Genomic DNA, 21,305 nt, shown 5'->3' with positions numbered 1-21,305 from the left:
GAGTTGAACATCTTTAGTATGCTGCCCGTTATTTGGTGATGGTTTACATTTATATAGCCTAAATCTCCATCTACATTCTATTACAGACCTAGGCACACAACATTTTGGAAGTAGTATTTAATTTAAAGCAGAACCCTGGGAGGAAAAAATATCCATGCAGTGGGGCTGTGCCCGCACTGCATGGGTTAACTGCTTGTGTTGTCTAGGGTAGAGGATTGCCAAGATGTACTTACTAATTAGCAAACAGCAACTGTATGTACAACAAAGTATATGTACTGCTGTAGTAAACAGTACATAATGCACAGTGTGCAGGATTCAGGCATACCTAACACAGAGAGTACAGAAGGCAGGACTAGTGGGCACTGTTGCTGTCACTGCTACAACCTGCAATGTAGTCAAAAACCAATAAGTAGCAGTCCATCACCTGCCTGGCAGCAAGCCTTAAATGGTTACAAGCAAGCTCCTAAAATAAAATATAAAAATACTCTCCCTTAAAGAGGAACTGCAGTTTGCTCACATAATTTGTAATAAAAATATATTTGCCATTCTAAAGCTTCCCTCCAACTACTTTGCATATTATTTTATATATACTCTGATTTTGCACTTGCCAAATATGCTGCAGAAATATCCCTCCACCAAGTCTGCCTGCATCCATTTTATCTGTGGGCATCTGAAGCTGGTGCCTGTTCACTTCCTGGATTTACACATAGAGGCACACCTCCAGCTCTGCATCTTTCATTGGCCCTCTTATGACTCACCCTCTCTCTTCCTGGCAAACTCTCACGAGAGTGAGAGAGAGAGCCGTGCATGATGTTATAATCATAGGCTAATGACCAGAAAAGAAACAGGAAGTGGGCTGTATAAGGTATTTACTGGCAGAAAAAATAATGGTTTCACTATCCAAAGTCAAAACAACAAGGGCAGAAGATTTAATAGATGGAAAGTTGAAAAAAAAATACTGAAGGTCCGCTTTAATGTGCATTTTTACCCTACAAAAATGGCAGATATACTGACCTGACCAGTGAATATCAGCCAAGTGGTGACTGCATGGGCCACCAGTTGGTCAGGCCTGCTTTATATGGATAGGTAAAAAATTACAATTATTGGGTGTGTGAGTATCCATGCCCTCAGGAGAACATACAACACAAGCATGATGATATCTTTCATAGTGATTTCCTACTACTGAGCATTTTAGCTTTAGTAAATCAGAAGCCCCCCAATTCGCTGGGACAGAAAAAAGTAAACAGATCAGCAGTGTTAACATTTCTGGTAGCAAGCTTGTTCTGGGTTAGTGATTCAGAAAATATTCAGAAAATATTCAAGCCAGAGTTAGTTAGGCAACTAGTTTTAGAAGGATGTTAGTGAAGGCACCTTACGTATTTCTCAGGACAGGTTTTGACATACCAACGTTCCTAAACCATATTCCAAAATGCTGACTATAAACTGTAAAAGTAGTTCAAGTATTCTCTAGTAATAAAGGGAAACTTGCACTTAGAGAAACATGAAGATTTCCATTGTGGCCTCTGCTTATGAAAAGGCTAGGCTAATCAAATGGTTTCGATATTCATTGACCTGCAAATGATGACTTAATTCTGGTTTGGGCTGTTTCATGCTTGTGTTAAGTCACAAACTTGGAAAGTATTGAAATCAGAGACAGACAGGCAACTAGCATTTTCGTATAGGAGATAAGCAATAACAGGCAAAATGTCTAAACCTGCAAAGGTTTCCAATGAACTGCATTTGAGTCATTAAACATAGGCTATTCACTTTGCAAGGGAATTCAACCCAGAGCTTAGAGAAAAATTCACTTTGTGAAATTTCACTTTGCACAAACATCCAATCATATGAAAGGAAAATAAGAAACAGCATTTTTGTTTGTACATGATTGGATAATGGGAAGTCAGAGGAGCTTAATTTAATTCACTAAGCTCTTGGTAAAATGTATTTTCAAAGTGAACTATCTTTAGTAAATCCACTCCAATGAAACAAATGACAGTGGAATAAAATACTTCAATAGTAAGAAGAGCCGGCAACACTGTAATCCTCGTAGGTACGACTAAGGCTATTGCCGAAACGCATCAGTTTTATTGTTTTATTGTCACTCTGATGTACCAATAAACGACATTTCAAGGATTACAGTGTTGCCGACTCTTCTTACTATTGTTGCATTGGAGTGTGTTGGGACACATTGTGAGTGGACCTGGTGTATGGATTGAGTTGTCCCTGCAGAGAGCGCTGTTACCTTTCTTCTTTTCCATAGTGGAATAAAATACTGTCACAGCCAAATGGGGAGGGCTATTGTTTTATATCATAGGGGGGTCAAAATAAATAATCTACTTTTTCTTATTTAAAAAAAAAAGTAATTCTATAGAAGTAACATTTCTATTTCAACGTTACCTTCACATTGGTCTCCAGAAGATAATAGCTTGTAGCCTTCATTGCATATACAAGTGAACGATCCCCTGGTATTCCTGCACTGTCCATTGTCACAAAGGCTTTGAACTTGGCATTCATCAATGTCTGATAAAATAAGAGTCAGAAAACAGAAAATAAATGTATATCATGTCCAATTTATTTTTCTTATTATTATATTCCTGCTATATTGCAAAGTAGTATATAAGAAAATAAAGAATAAAAAACACTATAATTCTGAACTAATGTAATCAGAGAAAATCATATAACATGAATGGTTAGCCATAGTATCTTCTTGGTGCTTAGTAGGCCTTACACTGTTAAATGATCACTATGACTAACCCTTCTCTTTAAAGAAGCCTATTCTGCTTCTAACTAATGCACTGTGTTACTTCCTCCATCAGCTCCCTGCCCCAGTCTGTCCGATCAGCCCCTACCCCGTCCACCTTTAGGAGTTCCCTGAAAACTCATTTATTCAGGGAAGCCTATCCCACACCCACCTAACTGACCACCCCCCATCAAATCATTCTCTGCAGCTATTACCTTTTGTACCACCACCCCCTCCCTTTAGAATGTAAGCTCTACGAGCAGGGCCCTCCTGTACCTTTTGTATTGTACTGTAATTGTGTTGTCCCCCCTATACATTGTAAAGTGCTGCGTAAACTGTTGGTGCTATATAAATCGTGTATAATAATAATAATAATAAGCTCATCCTCCACAGCTATTACCTTTTGTATCAATTGACCCTCCCTTTTTAGATAGTAAGCTCTAATGAGCAGGGTAGATAGTAAGCTCTAATGAGCAGGGCCCTCTGATTCCTCTTGTTATGTAACGTTAATATCTGCCTTAATTTTGTTAAGCGCTGCACAAACTGTTGGCGCTATATAAATCCTGTATAATAATGACTATATTATAATTACATAACCAAATTCTGAATTTCAGGAATTCTGTGCATAATTAAACCAACCACTTTAAAGTAAACCTTTGCCAAGACCACTAAAACATCAATGACTGCCACAATACTGCTAGTAACATACCGTTTAAAATCTTTAACTTTTAGAACTCTGCAAAGGACTGTTAGAGTGTAATGTTAGATGTAAGATTCATTTGGGAGAGCCAGGGACAGATAGTAGATGTCAATCACCACTTATTCTCTCTACTTTTGGTGTCTACACCTTTCAAAAGTGTAAGTGCCTTCTGAAAGGTAACGTGTCTTCCTGTATCACTCAAGAGTTCACTTGCAGGTTTAGATACCATGTCAAGGAAAAAAAATGCACAACCAGAGCAGATCTGCACCCTCCTGTGGGGTACATTCCACAGCCCGACAGGAAGACCAATCAAGATTATAATCAGACTGAAATTGAAATACTGCAGTGTCACAGATGTGATATGGCAAAGAGCAGGGTGAGCAGATCAGGCACAAAGGCAACGTAAATGCTTTGGCTGTGAAATTTCATGATAAACTGCTTCTCTAGTTCTGGTCTCTACTAATAATCCCTTAGGGATGAAACATATCAGAGGGAGGCGCTCATGTGGTCTGTTGTTTAGATCAATAAAGTTAACCAGGATCAGATTTGGTGTGCAGCTACCATCAATATATATTTGAACATTTTATCGCTTAGAAAGCCAGAAACAGTGGAGGAGTAGACGGAGCCGCCTGCAGAAGTGTCCTATTACTTGTCCCATTTCCTGTGCCTCTAATTATCGCTAGGGATGGTAGTGATGTAGAGGCCACAGTGCAAATAGGGGAATTCATCTGATACACTCAAGATTGTCAAACCGTGCAGCTCTGCAAGAGAGTACAAATCTAAGTCATGGGCTGCTGGACAGCAGGTGTTTTTGTCTCTTCATTTGCAGTCGCCTTAAGCACGTGTAATTCGTTTGAGGTCCATAGCCTGGCCACTGGTTCACTTTCATTTCAGTTCTCTTGATAGAAAAAAACGCTCTTATAGAGCATTTTTGTACACAATTTAGGAGAGTTTAGCACTTTTTCTGCCAGAAAACTCTGAGCCCAAAGTATGCCTGTAATCATCCTAATGTGCATAGACACATAGGATAACATTGAGCTGCTTCTACAGGCAAAAGCAACCATTTTGAAGCCAGTGTGCATGGAGCCTAAGGAATAGGAATCCTTTTCTTAAATATACAGTATATTTCTTTTTGTTTTAGTTTAGATTTATTAGATGTTAAAGGTCACTTACAACATTGTATCTAGTTACATTAAGTTATGTCTGTTGAAAAATCCCAAGGGTTATAAAATAGTTATTAAAACGTCAAATATAAGCTTAAAGGTTTGATGGAGTTTAAAGTTTAAAGAAGTCTGATGTGTGCAATGTATTAAAATACAATTTAAAAGTATGTTGTTTTAGCCTGCTATGATAAAAAATAAAAAGTTATGACCCTGACGTGTTTGATGACTTAAAGAAAAAAACTTTCAGAATTACTATGGAACCAGGCTTCTATGGACTATATTCTACTATGAAAAAATTCCTGTTATTTAACAATTGTTTAAACAATCACAGACGTCATGGAACATTAAAAAAGTGTTTTATGTACAGTATGTCTAGCCATGTAATAAAATCAATGGTGTATTAGACTTAGACATAGACATTAAGTATGCCTTGTTAACAGTAAAAAAGAGTGCAGAGCTCATAACTTGAAAAAAATGCTAGGCAGAATAAAAACTGCTAGTAATACAAACAATTTCTTTCCAGTTTCTGAACTCTGGAAGCAGTGACAAAAAAGACAGGTACAGGGTTAGCACTGCCTATTGTCTCCCTTCAGCTGATCTTTTCCCATTACCGACCATGCTTTGTTCTGTCTTGTGTGTCTCTGTTTGGAGGTGGCTATCTTGGTAAGGGCAGAGCTTTTCTTCTTCATATCAGGGCTTCTAATGCTGCGTACACACAACTGGACTTTCCGGCAGACTAGATCCGACGGTCTTCCCGACGGACATTCGGCAGAGTTCTGACGGACCTTTCCCAACTAATGGACTTGTCCACACACAAATGGACTAAATGGTTCCTTTGAAAGTCCGTTCATTTTGAACGTGATGACGTAAGACGGGACTAAAAAAGGAAGTTCGATAGCCAGTAGCCAATAGCTTCCCTTGCGTCGTATTTGGTAATTCGGACCAGCATACAGAAGAACAGTTTTCCCGATAGAAATTGAAGCAGTCGAACAGATTCGACACATGTTCTATTTCTAGGTCCATCAGATTTCTTATGTGAAAAACGATCAGATTAGCCCACATGCGATCAGATTGTCCGACGGACTGTTTCCGTCGGACCTAGTCTGTTGGAAAGTCCGGTCATGTGTACGTGGCATAACAAGAACAGTGAGTAGCATAGGAGTGGAATCTCCAAATTTAATTTCAAATCTTCTGAGACCAGCATTCAAAGCAGCATTACCTTTGATCTCACTCTGCAGATATACAGTTATGAGGCTGTAGGCATCCTCCCATACCAGAAAGCACACTAATATTTTTTCAGGAGGCATTCCAGACAAAGAGTAAATTTTTTAAGGTGTTGTTTAGGTACAAAATTAATTCCTCAATTTTCCGGTATAACATATAGCAAAACTTCACTTTTTGGGTTAATTTGCTATATGTCCAAATTGCCCTAAAAAGGAAAGTATTCCCTAAATTTCTGCAAGGTTACTTGTACACATAAATAACCCTTTATATTTAGAAATTACCTAATATTAATGAGGAATAAAGTACTGAAAAAAACCCCCTCTGTATTCTGATGAGTACCCTGTTAGCATGTTAGAAGCTATACTATGGAACCTGTATTACCACTTACAGACTTGTAGATTGATATTATTATTATTATTGATATTATTATGACCTACACATTAAAGTGGATGTAAACCCTCATATATACCCAATGAAGTGTACAGCCTCAGATGATACACAGAGATGAAACAAATCTCGCTACATACATTTTGTCTTCTGCTTGCTATATTCTTCAGAAAGTACATATCATGTTAGAGATTTTTTCTTCCTGTTCACCACTGGGTATGGATTCTTGGCATCTACTGTGTGACAGCTGATTGACGGCAATTCACCCCCCCCACATAGGTAAAGGCAGGAAGGAATGTGCAGAGCTGTGCTGTGACAAGACAAACGCTCTGCTAATCAATTCAAAGCACCCACCCCGACACAAAATTCAGGCTGGTTTTATCTCCATTGCCAGAGAACTTGTCAGAAGTTATCATGCTGATAACAGAAGAACGGAGCAGCAGAAAGACACAGGACTTAGGGCTTTGGAGAAAGATAGGAAACACTAAACATATATGTGCTTAGGTCAAATTTCATGAATCAGGTTTATATCCACTTTAAGGCTTGAAAGTTTTATTCACTTTTTAAAGCGGGGGAAACAAACAATGAAATTTACAAGACTGTAAATACAAGGGTCATGTAAAAATATAATACTTAAAAAAAAAAAGGAATAGCAGCTGCATGATGTGTATTATACTGTAGCTGTATTAAAGCAAGCAAACAAACATTCAGTTGTATTATACATACCATCACACTTGTCGCTGGCTGGGCTTAGCTGATATCCTGAGTTGCAGGAGCAGACGAAGGAGCCTTCAATGTTATGACATTTACCATTCAAGCATAAATTACCAAGCCGACATTCATCTATGTCTGTAACAAACAACATTTGCCAATTTACAGCACTTCTAATGAATTCAAAGTGCTCCACATAAGAACATGCACTTCCTTTTGGTTGCAAGCAAATTTCAGCTCAACTCTTACTTTCATCAGATAAAGAACTGCATTGTACTTCTGCATATTTTATGGTTCATAAATCATTTTATGTTTTGTCTGCTGAAAGCATAGAGCATTTCAACTGACAACTGTCCCAAAGGTGCCCATACGCAAGTATTATTGTACTTGTTTCCAAACATTTGTTTCTACGACTGCATCTTTGAGACACCACCACTGGACTGGTTCACTGAAATTCTGTAGCTCATACCTGTTCTTCAGTGTAATGACTGCCAATGACAAAATATTCATTTCACACCTTTATAGAAGTCAGTGAGAAGAAACCTTGTTGTAATAGTTTGCTAGCAAACAAGGTGATATGTTATAAGTATGGATTTTGCTAAATCTGATTTTCATTATTTACCTAGTTGCTGTTTACCATGTTTGATTAGTTGCCTTTATTTCCTGCATGGATCTCTTGACCTAGCAACACCCAACTATACTGACAACACTGGGTGCAGTGAACTCCATCTAAATGATGCCTGCATACTTTGAGTGTGGGGAACTAGAAGCCACCAACATGGGACCTGTGGGGCTTCTCCTCTCTCAGGTAGGCACTGATGTCAATGATCCAATACTAAGCTCCCTCAAATTTAAGGGGAACTTCACCACTAAACAGTACTGTTGGTCACTGGTGACCACTTACCACCAGCCACGAGCAATAGGAAACAAACGAATAACCATAAGTTAAAAGGGGCACTTACTTCTGACCATCAATGAAGAAGTGCACTTACCAGTGACCACCAACATAAGAGTTACTTACTACAAGTGTGGCAATTTTCACAGGCTATTAATTTAAGGCAGATTCTACCATCTAAGGCCGCGTACACACGGGCGGACTGTTCATCCAACTTTGTCCGCTGAACAGTGTTTGGGCGGACAGTCCGCTCGTGTGTGGGCTTTCAGCGGACAGTTTCAGCGGACAGTTGGACGGACAAGGTTTTTCGGAAATTCCGTAAAACTGTCCGCTGAAACCTTGTTTCAGCGAACAGTCCGCTCGTGTGTAGGCTTGTTCGTCAAACAAAGTTGCGCGCATGCTCAGAAAGGATTTTCACGCCGAAAGCTATAATGCAGTGTATAGGACGTCGTATTTTTCGTCCCGTCGTACGTGCCGTTCACGTCATCGCGCACGGTTTCAGCAAACTGTTCGTCCGTCGTGTGTGGCCATGTCCGTCCATGCTAAGTTTGAGCGGACTGTTTGCCGAAACTGTTGGACGGACAAAGTTGGGCGAACAGTCCGCGCGTGTGTACGCGGCCTTAGAAAGGAGATGCTGAACACTAATGAAACGAGGCACTAATACCAACGTATGAGGGAACTTCACCACTAACCACCATTGTAAGGGGGCTCTACACTGACTATCAACATAAGTGGGCACTTCAGCATTGACCAATGGTGTAAGGGAGCACTTCGCTACTGATCACCAACATAAAGGGGTACTTCTCTAACTGATTATTAATGATCAATATTGTGGATACCCCAGACCTACTCCTGACAGATGCACTCAAACGCCTGTTTTACTCTGTAAACTATGCTGTGCAATACATAATTCTGAATGCTGCATTCTTTGGGCTATGCTTTACAATATGACAACTGCTTAGTGTATACCAGTGACATACAACATTGTCAGAGCAGTCATACTACGCTACATAATACTGCATATTGCATTGCCATTATAGCAGTAAAGTACTAGGTGTCTCAGGACCACACCCCCAACAACAATAAGTCTAAACAAAGCAGGTTCCTTTGTCCTTTTTTATGCTCATTCAGGATTGTCTGTGTGAGCTTGTGAGTAGCTTTATGCTCCCCACTACTGCCTCCATGTGTAGTGCTGGGATTATTGGATGACTTCCCACTTGGCCTGTCTCTTTTTCCTTTGGGACTTTTCTGCTTGTTTTTTCCACCAGTGTTTTACTTGTTTTTTCTCTCCCTTTACTTTGGGGGTGTTCCTATATCATGTGGTTTACTTATGCAAGTACGAGATGATATATTTTTGTAATATTATAATATTTATATGTATTTTCATTATGAAAAAGTGCACACTTGTGTTTTTCATAGACTGTTGCAATTGACAGTGGGCATCTTTTCAAGCACTCTAGGATACAAGAGTTCCTGTTTCTATCCAAGACTAATTCTGAATCCAGCAGAAGAAACAAGACAAATGTAAAATTGTACTGGAACATTTAATTACCAATGCACTGTTTGCTGTCAGAGGTTGATTCATATCCTGTTCGGCATGTGCACATGTATGAACCCTCCAGATTGGAGCAGTCACCACCGGCACACAGAGATGGGTCTTCTTGGCATTCATTGATGTCTAAAAATTTGAGAAATGCAAATCAGTGTACATAAAATAAAAAGGTAAAAATGTGCAGGAAATACAATACATAGATGAGCACAATAACAGTTTTACTCATTCTACCTGCATATGGAATCTGCTTTTAATTTACATATTTTCTATGCCAATTATCATAGAAATTTAATAATGATGCCTATGTTTATTCACTTAACTGATGCATAAAAATAGTTTAAAAATAGTGATTTCAATTAAAGAACAGGGTGTATGAAACCTTAAGCCCCCATTCAGACTATGTTGCACAACATCAAAAGTCAAGCATATGTGCAATTTTTGTTGTTGTTACACTACATGCATACAGTGCCTTGCAAAAGTATTCACCCCCTTTGGCATTTTTCTTGTTTTGCTGGCTCACAACCTGGAATTAACATGGATTGTATAAGGATTTGCATCATTTAATTTACAGAACATGTCCACAACTTTGAGGATTTTTTTTTTTTTATTGTGACGCAAACAACAAATAGGACAAAATAACATAACAAGTCAATGTGCATAACTATTCACCCCCCTAAAGTCAAAACTTTGTAGAGCCACCTATCACAGCTCCACGTCGCTTTGGATAAGTCTCTATGAGATTGCTACATCTTACCACTGGGAGTTTTGCCCATTCTTCCTTGCAAAACTGCTCCAGCTCCTTCAAGTTGGATGGTTTGCACTTGTGAACAGCAATCTTTAAGTCTGACCATGAATTTTCTATTGGATTCAGTTCTGGGCTTTGACTAGGCCATTCCAACACATATACATGTTTCCCCTTAAACCACTCAAGTGCTGCTTTAGCAGTGTGTTTGGGGTCATTGTCCTGCTGTAAGGTGAACCCCCGGCCTAGCCTCAAATCAGACACAAAGTGGTACAGGTTTTGCTCAAGCACCATCCATATTTCCTTCAACTCTGACCAGTTTCCCAGTCCCAACTGCTGAAAAACATCCCCAGATCATGATGCTGCCACCACCATGTTTCAATGTGGGGATGGTGTTCTTTGGGTGATGTGATGTGTTGGGATTGTGCCAGGCATAGCGTTTTCTTCGATGTCCAAAAAGTAAAATTTTAGTCTCATCAGACTATAATACATTTTCTTCCTCAATACATTTGAGGAGTCTCCCACATGCCTTTTCCCATTTAGTTTTTTTGCTAAAAGTAATGGCTTTCTTCTGGCCACTCTGTCATAAAGTCCAGCTCTATGGAGCGTATGGCTTATTGTCGTCCTATGTACAGATACTCCAGTCTCTGCTGTGGAACTCTGCAGCTCATCCAGGTCCTTAGACCTTAGGTCTCTGTGCTGCCTCTCTGATTAATGCCCTCCTTGTCCATGAGTTTTGGTGTGCGGTCGGTTTCTTGGCAGGTTTGCTGTTGTGCCATGTTCTTTCCATTTGGTTATGATAGATTTTATGGTGCTCCTAGGGATCATCAAAGATTTGGATTTTTTTTATAACCTAACCCCCGACTTGTACTTCTCAACAACATTGTCCCTTACTTGTTTGGAGAGTTCCTTGTTCTTCATGGCAGTGTTTGGTTAGTGGTGCCTCTTGGTTAGGTGTTGCAGCCTCTGGGGCCTTTCAAAAAGGTGTGTATAGGTAATGACAGATCATGTGACACTTAGATTACACACAGGTGGACATCATTTCACTAATTATGTGACTTCTGAAGGTAATTGGTGGCACCAGAGTGCACATGCCAATTCAATTTTTTTTTTTCCTTAAAAAATTGTTTTATGTATATATTTTTTACTTCACCAACTTAGACTATTGTGTTCTGATCCATCACATATAATGCAGATAAAAAAAACACTGAATTAAAGGCTGTAATTTAACAAAATAGGTAAAAAGCCAAGGGGGTGAATATCTTTGAAAGGCACTGTAGGGCAGCCAATTTGGTTCAATGGGCAAACACATGCAAACACGACAAGCTCATGCACTTTTTTAAGCTTGAAGCTTTTTGTGGTTTTTAACCATACGTTTTACTGAGTTTGCCAAACTTTTTGTGCATAAAAATGTGCATCTCACTTGCCATGTTTGGAGTGCCATTAACAATAAATGTCACCACTATTTTGAAATGCGTTTTTGTGCATTTCACACTACTGTAGTGTGAATGCAGCCTAATAGCTGCTCTGAGCAAGTCGGCTCTTCTTACACCCCTTTCACACCAGGGTGTTTTGCAGGCGCTATAGCGTTAGAAATAGAGCCTGCAATCCGCCCTAAAGAAGCTGCACTATTCTGTGTAGTGTGAAAGCCCCGAGGGCTTTCACACTACAGTGGTGCACTGGCAGGACGTCAGAAAAAAGTCCTGCCAGCAGCTTCTTTGGAGCGGTGAAGGAGCGGTGTGTTTACCGCTCCTCCACTGCTGCTCCCCATTGAAATCAATAGGGCAGCACTGTAATACCGCCGGCAAAACGCAGATATTGCGGCGTATTGCCGGCGGTTTTAACCCTTTCGCGTCTCCTAGCGGGGGGTAAAAGCGCCCCAAATGCGTGGTAAAACGCCGCTAAAAATAACGGCGTTTTACCGCCGACGCAATGGGCGGTATGGTGTGAAAGGGGTCTTATAGTGCACGTATAATTCCTTTGTTATATGTTAACTGCTAACTGCATTTGCTAAATTGCCCTTCATATGCCCCTTTTGCTTTTTAGAAGTCAATATTCAGGAGGACACTTTTCAGTCAAATGCTGTGACCCTTTCTTTTTATTATTTTAGAGAAACAATCTATACAAATCCTGAACTCACTGTTTTTAACATGTTTTTACTTCATACGATTATATTGCTATGAAACTTTCTTTGATTAAAGGGGTTATCAACTCATATATAAAAAAAACTATGCCAGCCCCTCTATTAGAGGCTGGCATAGCACACTATGTCTTTAATTTTACAAAACGTGCAGTATAAATACCTAATTGGAGCTGTCTTCAGGCTGGTGACATGACTCACAGACGCTTTCCAGCTCTGATGGATGGCCTCTAAGGGAGGGGCCGTGATCTCCCTCTTATGTCAGCCGGGGAGATTACATGACTGCTCGTCTCCTACACAGAAGCCCTGTCTCTGAGCTGTAAAGCGGCTGTGAGTCATGTGACTGGCCTGAAGACAGCTCAATTTAGGTATTTACACTGCTCGTTTTGTAATACTAATGACATAGTGTGCTATGCCAGCCTCTAATAGAGAGGCTGGCAGTGAAAATGTAATGATTTTATTTTACAAGCAATAGTGGCGTGGGGGCAGGGCCCGGGCCAGAGACATACACAGAGGCAGATGACAGGGAGGGGGGTGAAGGGGGAGAGAGGAGAGAAAAGGGGACAGGGTATGATGGAGGGATCCACTTAGACCACTGTAATCAGGGCAGAGCTACCCAGGTTATCGTGGTCTTTTTAGAGAGGGGATACCGAAAGTGCAATGTTCAGTTTTTTTTTTACAGTTTAGAGGGGGCAGATTACATAGCACAAGTGCTCTGCTGTGTAATCAGCTTTAAGGGACCAGAATCTACATGTTTTTGGGGTTAACAAACACTTTAAGGATCCTGAAGTGCACTTGTGCTCAGTCTATGGGCATTAAAGTATTTAAATATTCTTCAAATATTTAAAATGACTCTGTCAAGAGTAAAGTATGGGGTTGCCATTGCTGATAACTGTAGTTGCTGAGCAGTATCTGACTTTTGCATCGCAGGCCCAGAACAAGTATGCTTTAAAGGAGAAGTGCAGCCAAAGCTTGTTTGTCTGTACTTCTCCTGTGGATCAAAGGAGTGTAGTTCGTTTTGCACTCCTGAAGCTCCCTGTCGACTGACATCACCAGTGGCGGCTGGTGAAGTTTTTGGATGGGGAGGTGCCAGACCCCGCCCATCAATTTGGGCCCATACCACTTCTCATAAACCACGCCCCTTATATAATCCACCCAATCCGTCCCCTGTATTCCACTTCCTTCCACCCATAGTTTAAAAAATTCTACAGGTTGCATCTTTTACGTTATAGAGGAGGTCTAGGGCTAGAATTATTGATATCAGTCTAATGATCGCAGTGATACCTCACATGGGTGGTTTGACCACCGTTTTCATATGCGGCCGGGCGTAGTACTCATGTATGCGTTCGCTTATGCACGCGAGATCGTCAGGACTGGGTGCTTTAAAAAACATTTTTTTTTCTTATTTATTATATTTATTTTTTCACAGTTTAAAAAAAAAATGGTGTCACTTTTATTCCTATTACAAGGAATGTAAACATTCCTTCTAATAGAAAAAAGCATGACAATATGAGATCTGGGTCAAAAAGTCCTCAGATCTCATATTTACACTAAAATGCAAAAAAGGTTTATAAAAATGTCTTTGTCAGCAAATTAACTGTGAGTAACAACAAGCAACAGAGCAGACCATTACTTTGCACTTTGCTGAATAAGAATACCGCATGGCATGATGTGATCCTCCTGCAAGAAGCATGAAATCATATTGTTTCTTTTACAAATTGCTTATTGCTCTAATAATAATTCCTGCACAGCACACGACAGAGTGGTCTAGTAAAGGCTTAGGCCGGCCGGGGTGCATTTGGCAATTAATTAAATTAATAATTAAATGTTTTTCCCAGAGACAGCAATTATGCCACTCACCTCACTGTCTTGCAGCTCCGCTCGGGCTGAGGAACGGAGCTGCCGACATCACTTCCGGGTTTCGTGAATCAGCCAAAAGCCAGAAGTGACCTGCCTGTCTTTGAATGACAATGCTCCCGACCATAGAATCACAGTGATTTTATGGGCGGAAGCTAGTCGGCGTTCTACAGTGCGCCGCAAGGCGGGTTTTTAACCCGCAAATGAAGCGCCATGGATGCAATCTTGTGACATCTCATAGTGCACTGCGACCGGCGCCACAGTACACTATGTTAAATAAAAAATTTTTTTAAATGTCTTAAAGGGCCTTCTGGACATCACATATGGTCAGGATTCATCTACATGCCTAGACTAGCACCCGGATCAGTCTCTCAGCAAGCTGCAGAGAGACTGAGCTTACCGTTCTTGCCCACTCCACAGCCCAGCATGAGTGGGGGCAGAACAGAGAGCCAGTAACTGACAGTCACCAGCTCTCTGCTAAGGGAGCTCTGAGAACCGGTTGTCAGTAATAGAGCCGGCGGGAGACAGATGCAGCATTGTTCCGATGTTGCATCCAGCTAGGTAAGTATGATTCTAAAAGAAAGAACATTCCTATACTTTTCTGTTAAAGTGTTACTAAACCCAGGGGCCCTGTATTCACTATATCTGGTCTACCACAGTACACATGGAACATGGAAAAGCAATTATTTTAGTAAATATAAACTGCTAAATACCTTTTCTCATCAGCAGTTAAGCAGTCTTGTGACTTCTAGCAGTGTCCAACAAAGCACTGGTTAAAGCTTGTAGGAGAAGTTTTCTGACTGCCTTATGAAACTGCAAGACCCCTGACTCGCTGTCTGGACAGTGCTACTTGGCCCTGTGCTGATCACATGCACTCTCCCAAGAAAAACTCTCTAGCAATACACACCAAACGGAGCATGTGCAGCCTGACTCCATAGGTTCTGTCGTATCAAGAAATTATCAGGGGACAGTGGAGGGAGGGAAGGATCTTTGCATACAAGATCCAACAGCCTTTTTACACAATGCAGAGGATTAACCCCTTAAAGAGGAAGTAAAGTCTCCTTGTTTAATTGTACCTACAGGTAAGCCTATGATGACAGAAAAGAAACGCTCCTGTGCACGAGTGGATTACCAGACAGTCTATATAATGTCACAGGCCTTGCTCAAGGATAGGGGTAGCCTAACAGTCAAAGATATAAAAAGAAAAGAAGGGGCGAAGAATTCTGAATTGCAAGAATTCTACAGTTGTTTGTGAGTAGTTTTCTTTTTTATCACTTTTAATAAGTACATATCCAAAGGATAATGCACCAGGCTGGTGCGCCCCTTCTTTTCTTTTTATATCTAAGCCTATGATAAGGCTTACCTGTAGGTACAGTAAATATCTCCTAAACAGTTTAGGAGATATTTACTATATACCCTGCCGCTGACATCATCGGCGCATGCGCTCTGAAGGAACGGGTGCTTATGATGTTTCTTCAGGGCCCTGTATCTATTCCTACATATAACAATGATATAACAGTGAAGTATGCTTTGTTTAAGTTCAACTTTTCTATATCACGACAGGCCTAAAAAATATACGATGTAATATTTATTTTGTAGATGTCTGGAAAACCCTCACAAAAAACAGTAAAAACCTTTTCTTATATATATTGATGATTATCGATAGGGTTTTCAAGATAACGAGACTCAAAAAACGATAGAACTAAAGCCAGTTAGTAGCTAACAGAACCTATTGTGTGTTCTTTTGGAAAACAATAAAGTATGGACATGGATGCTAAAAGTCCAGATCCTTCTATTTGAATACACATACTATGAAAGCAAACTTACCAAAGCATCTGCCATTCAATCCTCTATACCCTTCAGGACAGGGTATACATGCATACGATCCTGGGTTATTGACACATCTGTCATATGGACAAGTAGTTGAAGTCAGACATTCATCAATATCTGTTAAAAAAACAAGTTAAGATGAATTAGTATACTGTGTTTCAAAGAACTAATTAAATGATACCAGGTATGGCTTGAAAAAGCTAATAAAGCTCATATATCTGCTGAAAATGTATAGTAAAGATTTTAAAGATTTAAAAAAATGACAACATGTAAAATCAGTTTGTAAATGTCATTTTTTTTATATGTAACTAAACAAGTCATCAGCATAATGTAATTTAAATAATTTAAAATATTATAAAGGAGTATAACTAAGGAGGGTTATAGTTTCATAATTTTGTAGAACTATGCTGGTTCTGGAATGATCTACATTCACCTTAGGCCGCGTACACATGGGCGGACTGTCCGCCCAACTAGGTTCGTCAAACAGTTAACAAACAGTCCGTTCAAAATTAGCATGAACGGACTTGACCACACACGACGAACGAACAGTCCGCTGAAAACTTGCGCGATGACGTGAACGGCACGTACGACGGTACGAGAAATTCAACGTCCAATACACTGCAATGCAACCTTCGCCGTGTAAATTCTTTCTGAGCATGCGCGAGACTTAGTTTGTCGAACAAGCCTACACACGAGCGGACTGTCCGCTCAAACCAAGTTTCAGCGGACAGTCTTACGGAAATTCCAAAAAACTTTGTTCGTCAGACTGTCCGCTGAAACTGTCCGCTGAAGCCCACACACGAGCGGACTGTCCGCTGAAACACTGTTCAGCGGACAAAGTTGGGCGAACAGTCCGCCCGTGTGTACGCGGCCTTAGAGTCCATTCACACAGGGGCAACTTTGGATCCAACTTGAAGTCGTCTCAAGTTGCCTCAAGTCACGCAACATGATCAAATCAATGTAAGTGAATGAGAGCCGTCTTAATGCACACTACTGAAGTTGCTCCGACTTCAGAAAAGGTTCCTGTACTACTTCAATCTGACTTTTAGGCAACTTGTACCCATTGATTTCAATGGAAGTTGCCTCCAAGTCGAATCCCCTGTCTTAACTGAAGCAACTTTCCAGGAAGTAAAAATAGTTTTCTAGGAAAACCCCTCCCTCCCACAGAGCTGATTATTATGTGATTGGCCACTGGCAAAGTCCCCTGTCCTGGAAGCAACTTCAAGTTGCCTTGTAAGTTGCCTAAAGTCATGCTGTGATTCATACTCAAGTCGTGTCCAAGTTGCCTCCCGAAGTCATGTTGCCCCTGTGTGAATGGACTCTAAGGCTTTACACCATTAAGAAAGTTTAAAATGCTGGCAGATAAGCTTCATTACAAAATCGAACAGCAGCTTAAATTGTCACTAAACCCATTAAATAATACTCATATTCAACACCTTTACTGGAAGCCATATGATGACAGCCTAGGACAGCAAATCATTTCAAATAACTTTAAATCCTGCACAACCACATCTTCCTTTCGAAGAGTGGCTATGTTTACTTGAATGTAGCCCTCATCTGCTCACTCCCTTAATGTACTAGAGTAATATGTGCTGGTGACGGAGACCAGCCCTTGCTGACGATTGCCCACAAGCTTCAGATTGACAGCAGGAACATGAATACAACCATTGGGATGTAGTAGTTGAGCCTCTGGTTTGTCCCTGTACCTTTAAGGGCGAGCGGGACCCCTCCGGGCATACCTGCCCTTAATTTTTTATGTATTTATTGCTGTGTGCACCTTACTCTAAAACTATGTTTTTAATTGGAGGTGGTTTACATTTTTGTATAGCTATGGATCACTCCAGACTTATTGAATCATATGATTCAAAACAATTAATGTGACTTACAATTTTACTGAATTATATCACAGCAACTGGTTAGCAAAAATGTAGATAGCACTGCATATAGACAAAAGCTGACCATTCTAAACCCTCACAATAATGGTATATGTTTTTTACAACCCATATATCTCTCACTTTTGCTATACAGCTTGGCCTGTAAAAATTAAAGAACTGCTAGAGGATCAACAGGTATAAAGGGGGGGAAGAAAAAATGACAGTGTTCATTTTATTGAGCGACCACGCAATCTACAATATATTACCAAAAGTACTGGGACGCCTGCCTTTACACACATGACCTTTAATGGCAGTGTTAGTCCGTAGGGTTCAATATTGAGTTGGCCCACCCTTTGCAACTATAACAGCTTCATCTCTTCTGGGAAGGCTGTCTACAAGGTTTAGGAGTTCATCTATGGGAATGTTTGACCATTCTTCCAGAAGCGCATTTGTGAGGTCAGCCACTGATGTGGGCGAGAAGGCCTGGTTCGCAGTCTCCACTCTAATTCATCCCAAAGGTGTTCTATCGAGTTGAGGTCAGGACTGTGCAGACCAATCAAGTTCCTTGACAGCAAACTCGTTCAACCATGTCTTGCTTTGTGCACTGGTCCAAATCATTTGGTGAAGGGGGGATTATGGTGTAGGGTGGTTTTTCAAGGGTTAGGCTTGGCCCCTTAGTTCCAGTGAACTCCCACTTCAGTGGATGGTCAAGAATAATGGTCAAACGTTCCCATAGACACACTCCTGAACCTTGTGGACAGCCTTCCCAGAGGATTTTAAGCTGTTATGGCTGCAAAGGGTGGGCCAACTCAATATTGAAGCCTACGGATTAACACTGGGATGTCATTAAAGTTCATGTGCGTGTAAAGGCAGTTGTCACAATACTTTTGGTAATATAAGGTATGTAATTTGTTTAAATTTGGCCATAGTTCCACAATAATTATAAATACACAAAAGTGCAGTCCATAGACTAGTAAAGAGAGGGCCCACACTGGGAGCCAATGAGGCTCTTCGGCAGTGCTCATGTGCTTGTAGTTATCATGCTGACAGTAAGCAATATAACCCCATCCTTGTTCTGGCTATGATGTCTGGCAGTGGTACGTTCAATGCATGGGAAAATGAAAATGCTATATATTCTGTTTCACAGTTGTGTATTTTGTAGAAAAGTAATGCAAGCAGTTATTTCAGCAGATTGGCTATTGTTCTGAAAGTGCCCCATATTAAAACAATATACAGATTCCACAACGTGTCATTAAATTAATGTAGACAATATTTAAAAAACATTAGTTTTGATGGTATATTCTATGCAACAGTAAAGTTTCTTATTGAAAAACTTTCATCTTCACATATAAATATTTAAACTACTGATAAATCATTACCAAATAACTTTGTGAGACATAATACAGATAAGATTGTGCTAATAAGCGCTAAGTAGGTGTGATCTCTGTGGCATGGTGACCATGTAGCATGCACATAGTAGACAAGCACTGAAACGTCACATGAATAGAGCAGTCACTGTGAAATTTGCCAACCAGCAGATCAAGGGAATGTTGCAAGGATAATCTTCAGCTTCCAACAAGTTAGTTCAAGATTACAATCATCAGAAAATCCAGAGAGCCTACATTTCAAAGGGTAACTTTCAATTTATTTTCAGCACCTGTCATATGCTTATTTAGCGTAGATCAATGAATAGCCAAAATGCATTTACATTTACTCATTTTTCAGATATTTTAAGGTAGGCATACAAAATAGCATAAAAGTGAAAAAAAAAAAACAATGAGAACATTTTTCTATGACAAGCAGCCAGTGTATATAATCTGACAAGCACCATGATAGGTCACTAACATACAGTATAAAAGAAACATGCACTTAGAGATGAGCTCGGTGTTCGACTCGAACGCATGTTCGTCTCGAACATCGGCCGTTCGTCTGTTCGGTGAATTCAGAACTTTGTGGACCGTTCGCACCAAATTCATGTGGCATGAACGGCCCACAATGCACTACGCCATTGCAGTGCATTGCTGGCTCATGATTGGCCAAGCATGCACTGTGACCCTGCATGCTTGGCCAATCACAGCGCCGGCAGCGAGGAGAGCCATAATTGGCCACAGGCAGGATGCCTGTGGCCAATTATAGCTCAGGGGGTTTAGTACATGCCCCACACTATATAAGGCCACCAGCGCGGCGGCCTTGTGTAGTGTGTTCAGGCGTGCAGGGAAAGAGCTAGATAGGCAGGAACAGTGTGCTCTTTTCTCAGGCATCTTAACGTTAAAGTGGTGCTGTGTGCCTCCAGCACAATATACACCTGTATCTACCCTTTATTGCTGTTTTCTCTAATACAGCCATCTGCAGGACTTAGTGGGTGTTGTGTGCCCCCAGCACAGTATACACCCGTATTTACCTTTTATTGCGGGTGTTCTATAATACAGCCATCTGCAGGAGTTAAAGTGGGTGTTGTGTGCCTCCAGCACAGTATACACCTGTATTTATCCTTTATTGCTGGTGTTCTCTAATACAGGCATCTGCAGGAGTTAGTGGGTGTTGTGTGCGTCCAGCACAGCACAGTATACACCTGTATCTACCCTTTATAGTTGGTGTTCTCTAATACAGGCATCTGCAGGAGTTAAAGTGGGTGTTGTGTGCCTCCAGCACAGTATACACCTGAAGATACCCCTTATTGCTGGTATTGTCTGTTGCATATCTTGCATATTAGCCTTTAAAATTAGCACTTTTGATTTCGAACATTCGAGTCCCATAGACTTTAACAGGGTTCTAAAGTTCGTACGAATTTTCATTCCGTTCGAAGGTTCTGGTGCGAACCGAACCAGGGGGGTGTTCGGCTCATCCCTACATGCACTAAACAAAGCCCCAGTCCCAAACAATGTGTACACAGAGCCATCTTATTATGCCAAGCAAGTAATGCAGGCCATAGATTATGAGATTTTCTTTCCCTCACCACAGGTTGACTGTGTTGATGAGGGAATGACTCCTTTGGAGCTATTATGGGGAGGTGGGAAGCTGTCCCTGCCAGGAGAACACAGTGATGACTGCTAGCGGCTGTAGTCACTGGCAATAATCACACACTTCAACTCCTAAATGCTGGTTGTACCAAAGACAATTGATGAATCGACTTGGGCACAATCAGCCTGCTCATAGATGGATTGAATCTTGGCTGGTCCTTGCTGACTTGCTGAGATTCATTCCATCTATAGCCTGCTTAATACTTCATTACAACAAGTATATGAAATCAGTGTGCACCTCATGCTGACATTGTTGCTTTATGACATGCTAGTGCAAAATAGATAGCAGATGGCATGGCACTATTTAGCTAATGTGTAGTTGGAAGTTGGAGAATGTGCTGATTAGTGAATAACAGTATTGTCTATTGAATTAGCCATACGTATACTATCTCAGCTAAGCCCATCTCCACAAGCACCATGTGAAAATAGTAAATCCTGTGATGATACACTTTGGCTGTTTGAGAATTTTG

The 21,305-nt window shown here is 40.6% G+C and overlaps 1 protein-coding gene across 5 annotated transcripts in view; it reads right to left on the bottom strand.

Moving 5' to 3' along the window:
• Positions 1 to 21,305, bottom strand: part of LTBP1 (latent transforming growth factor beta binding protein 1) — a 466,869-nt gene that overhangs the window by 68,771 nt on the left and 376,793 nt on the right. For all 5 annotated transcript variants that reach the window (XM_077486428.1, XM_077486427.1, XM_077486431.1 and 2 more), the window contains 4 exons: positions 15,939 to 16,058; positions 9,373 to 9,498; positions 6,941 to 7,063; positions 2,398 to 2,520 (listed from right to left, as the gene is read on the bottom strand). In XM_077486428.1, coding sequence (XP_077342554.1) covers positions 2,398 to 2,520; positions 6,941 to 7,063; positions 9,373 to 9,498; positions 15,939 to 16,058 — 492 coding nt within the window. The remainder of the gene's footprint in view (positions 1 to 2,397; positions 2,521 to 6,940; positions 7,064 to 9,372; positions 9,499 to 15,938; positions 16,059 to 21,305) is intronic.

The sequence above is a fragment of the Lithobates pipiens genome, unplaced genomic scaffold, assembly GCF_037356315.1.
Source record: "Lithobates pipiens isolate NorthernLeopardFrog02 unplaced genomic scaffold, aLitPip1_a1.2 Scaffold_18, whole genome shotgun sequence".
Taxonomy (NCBI): domain Eukaryota; kingdom Metazoa; phylum Chordata; class Amphibia; order Anura; family Ranidae; genus Lithobates; species Lithobates pipiens.
This window is presented reverse-complemented; position numbering and strand designations above follow the sequence as displayed.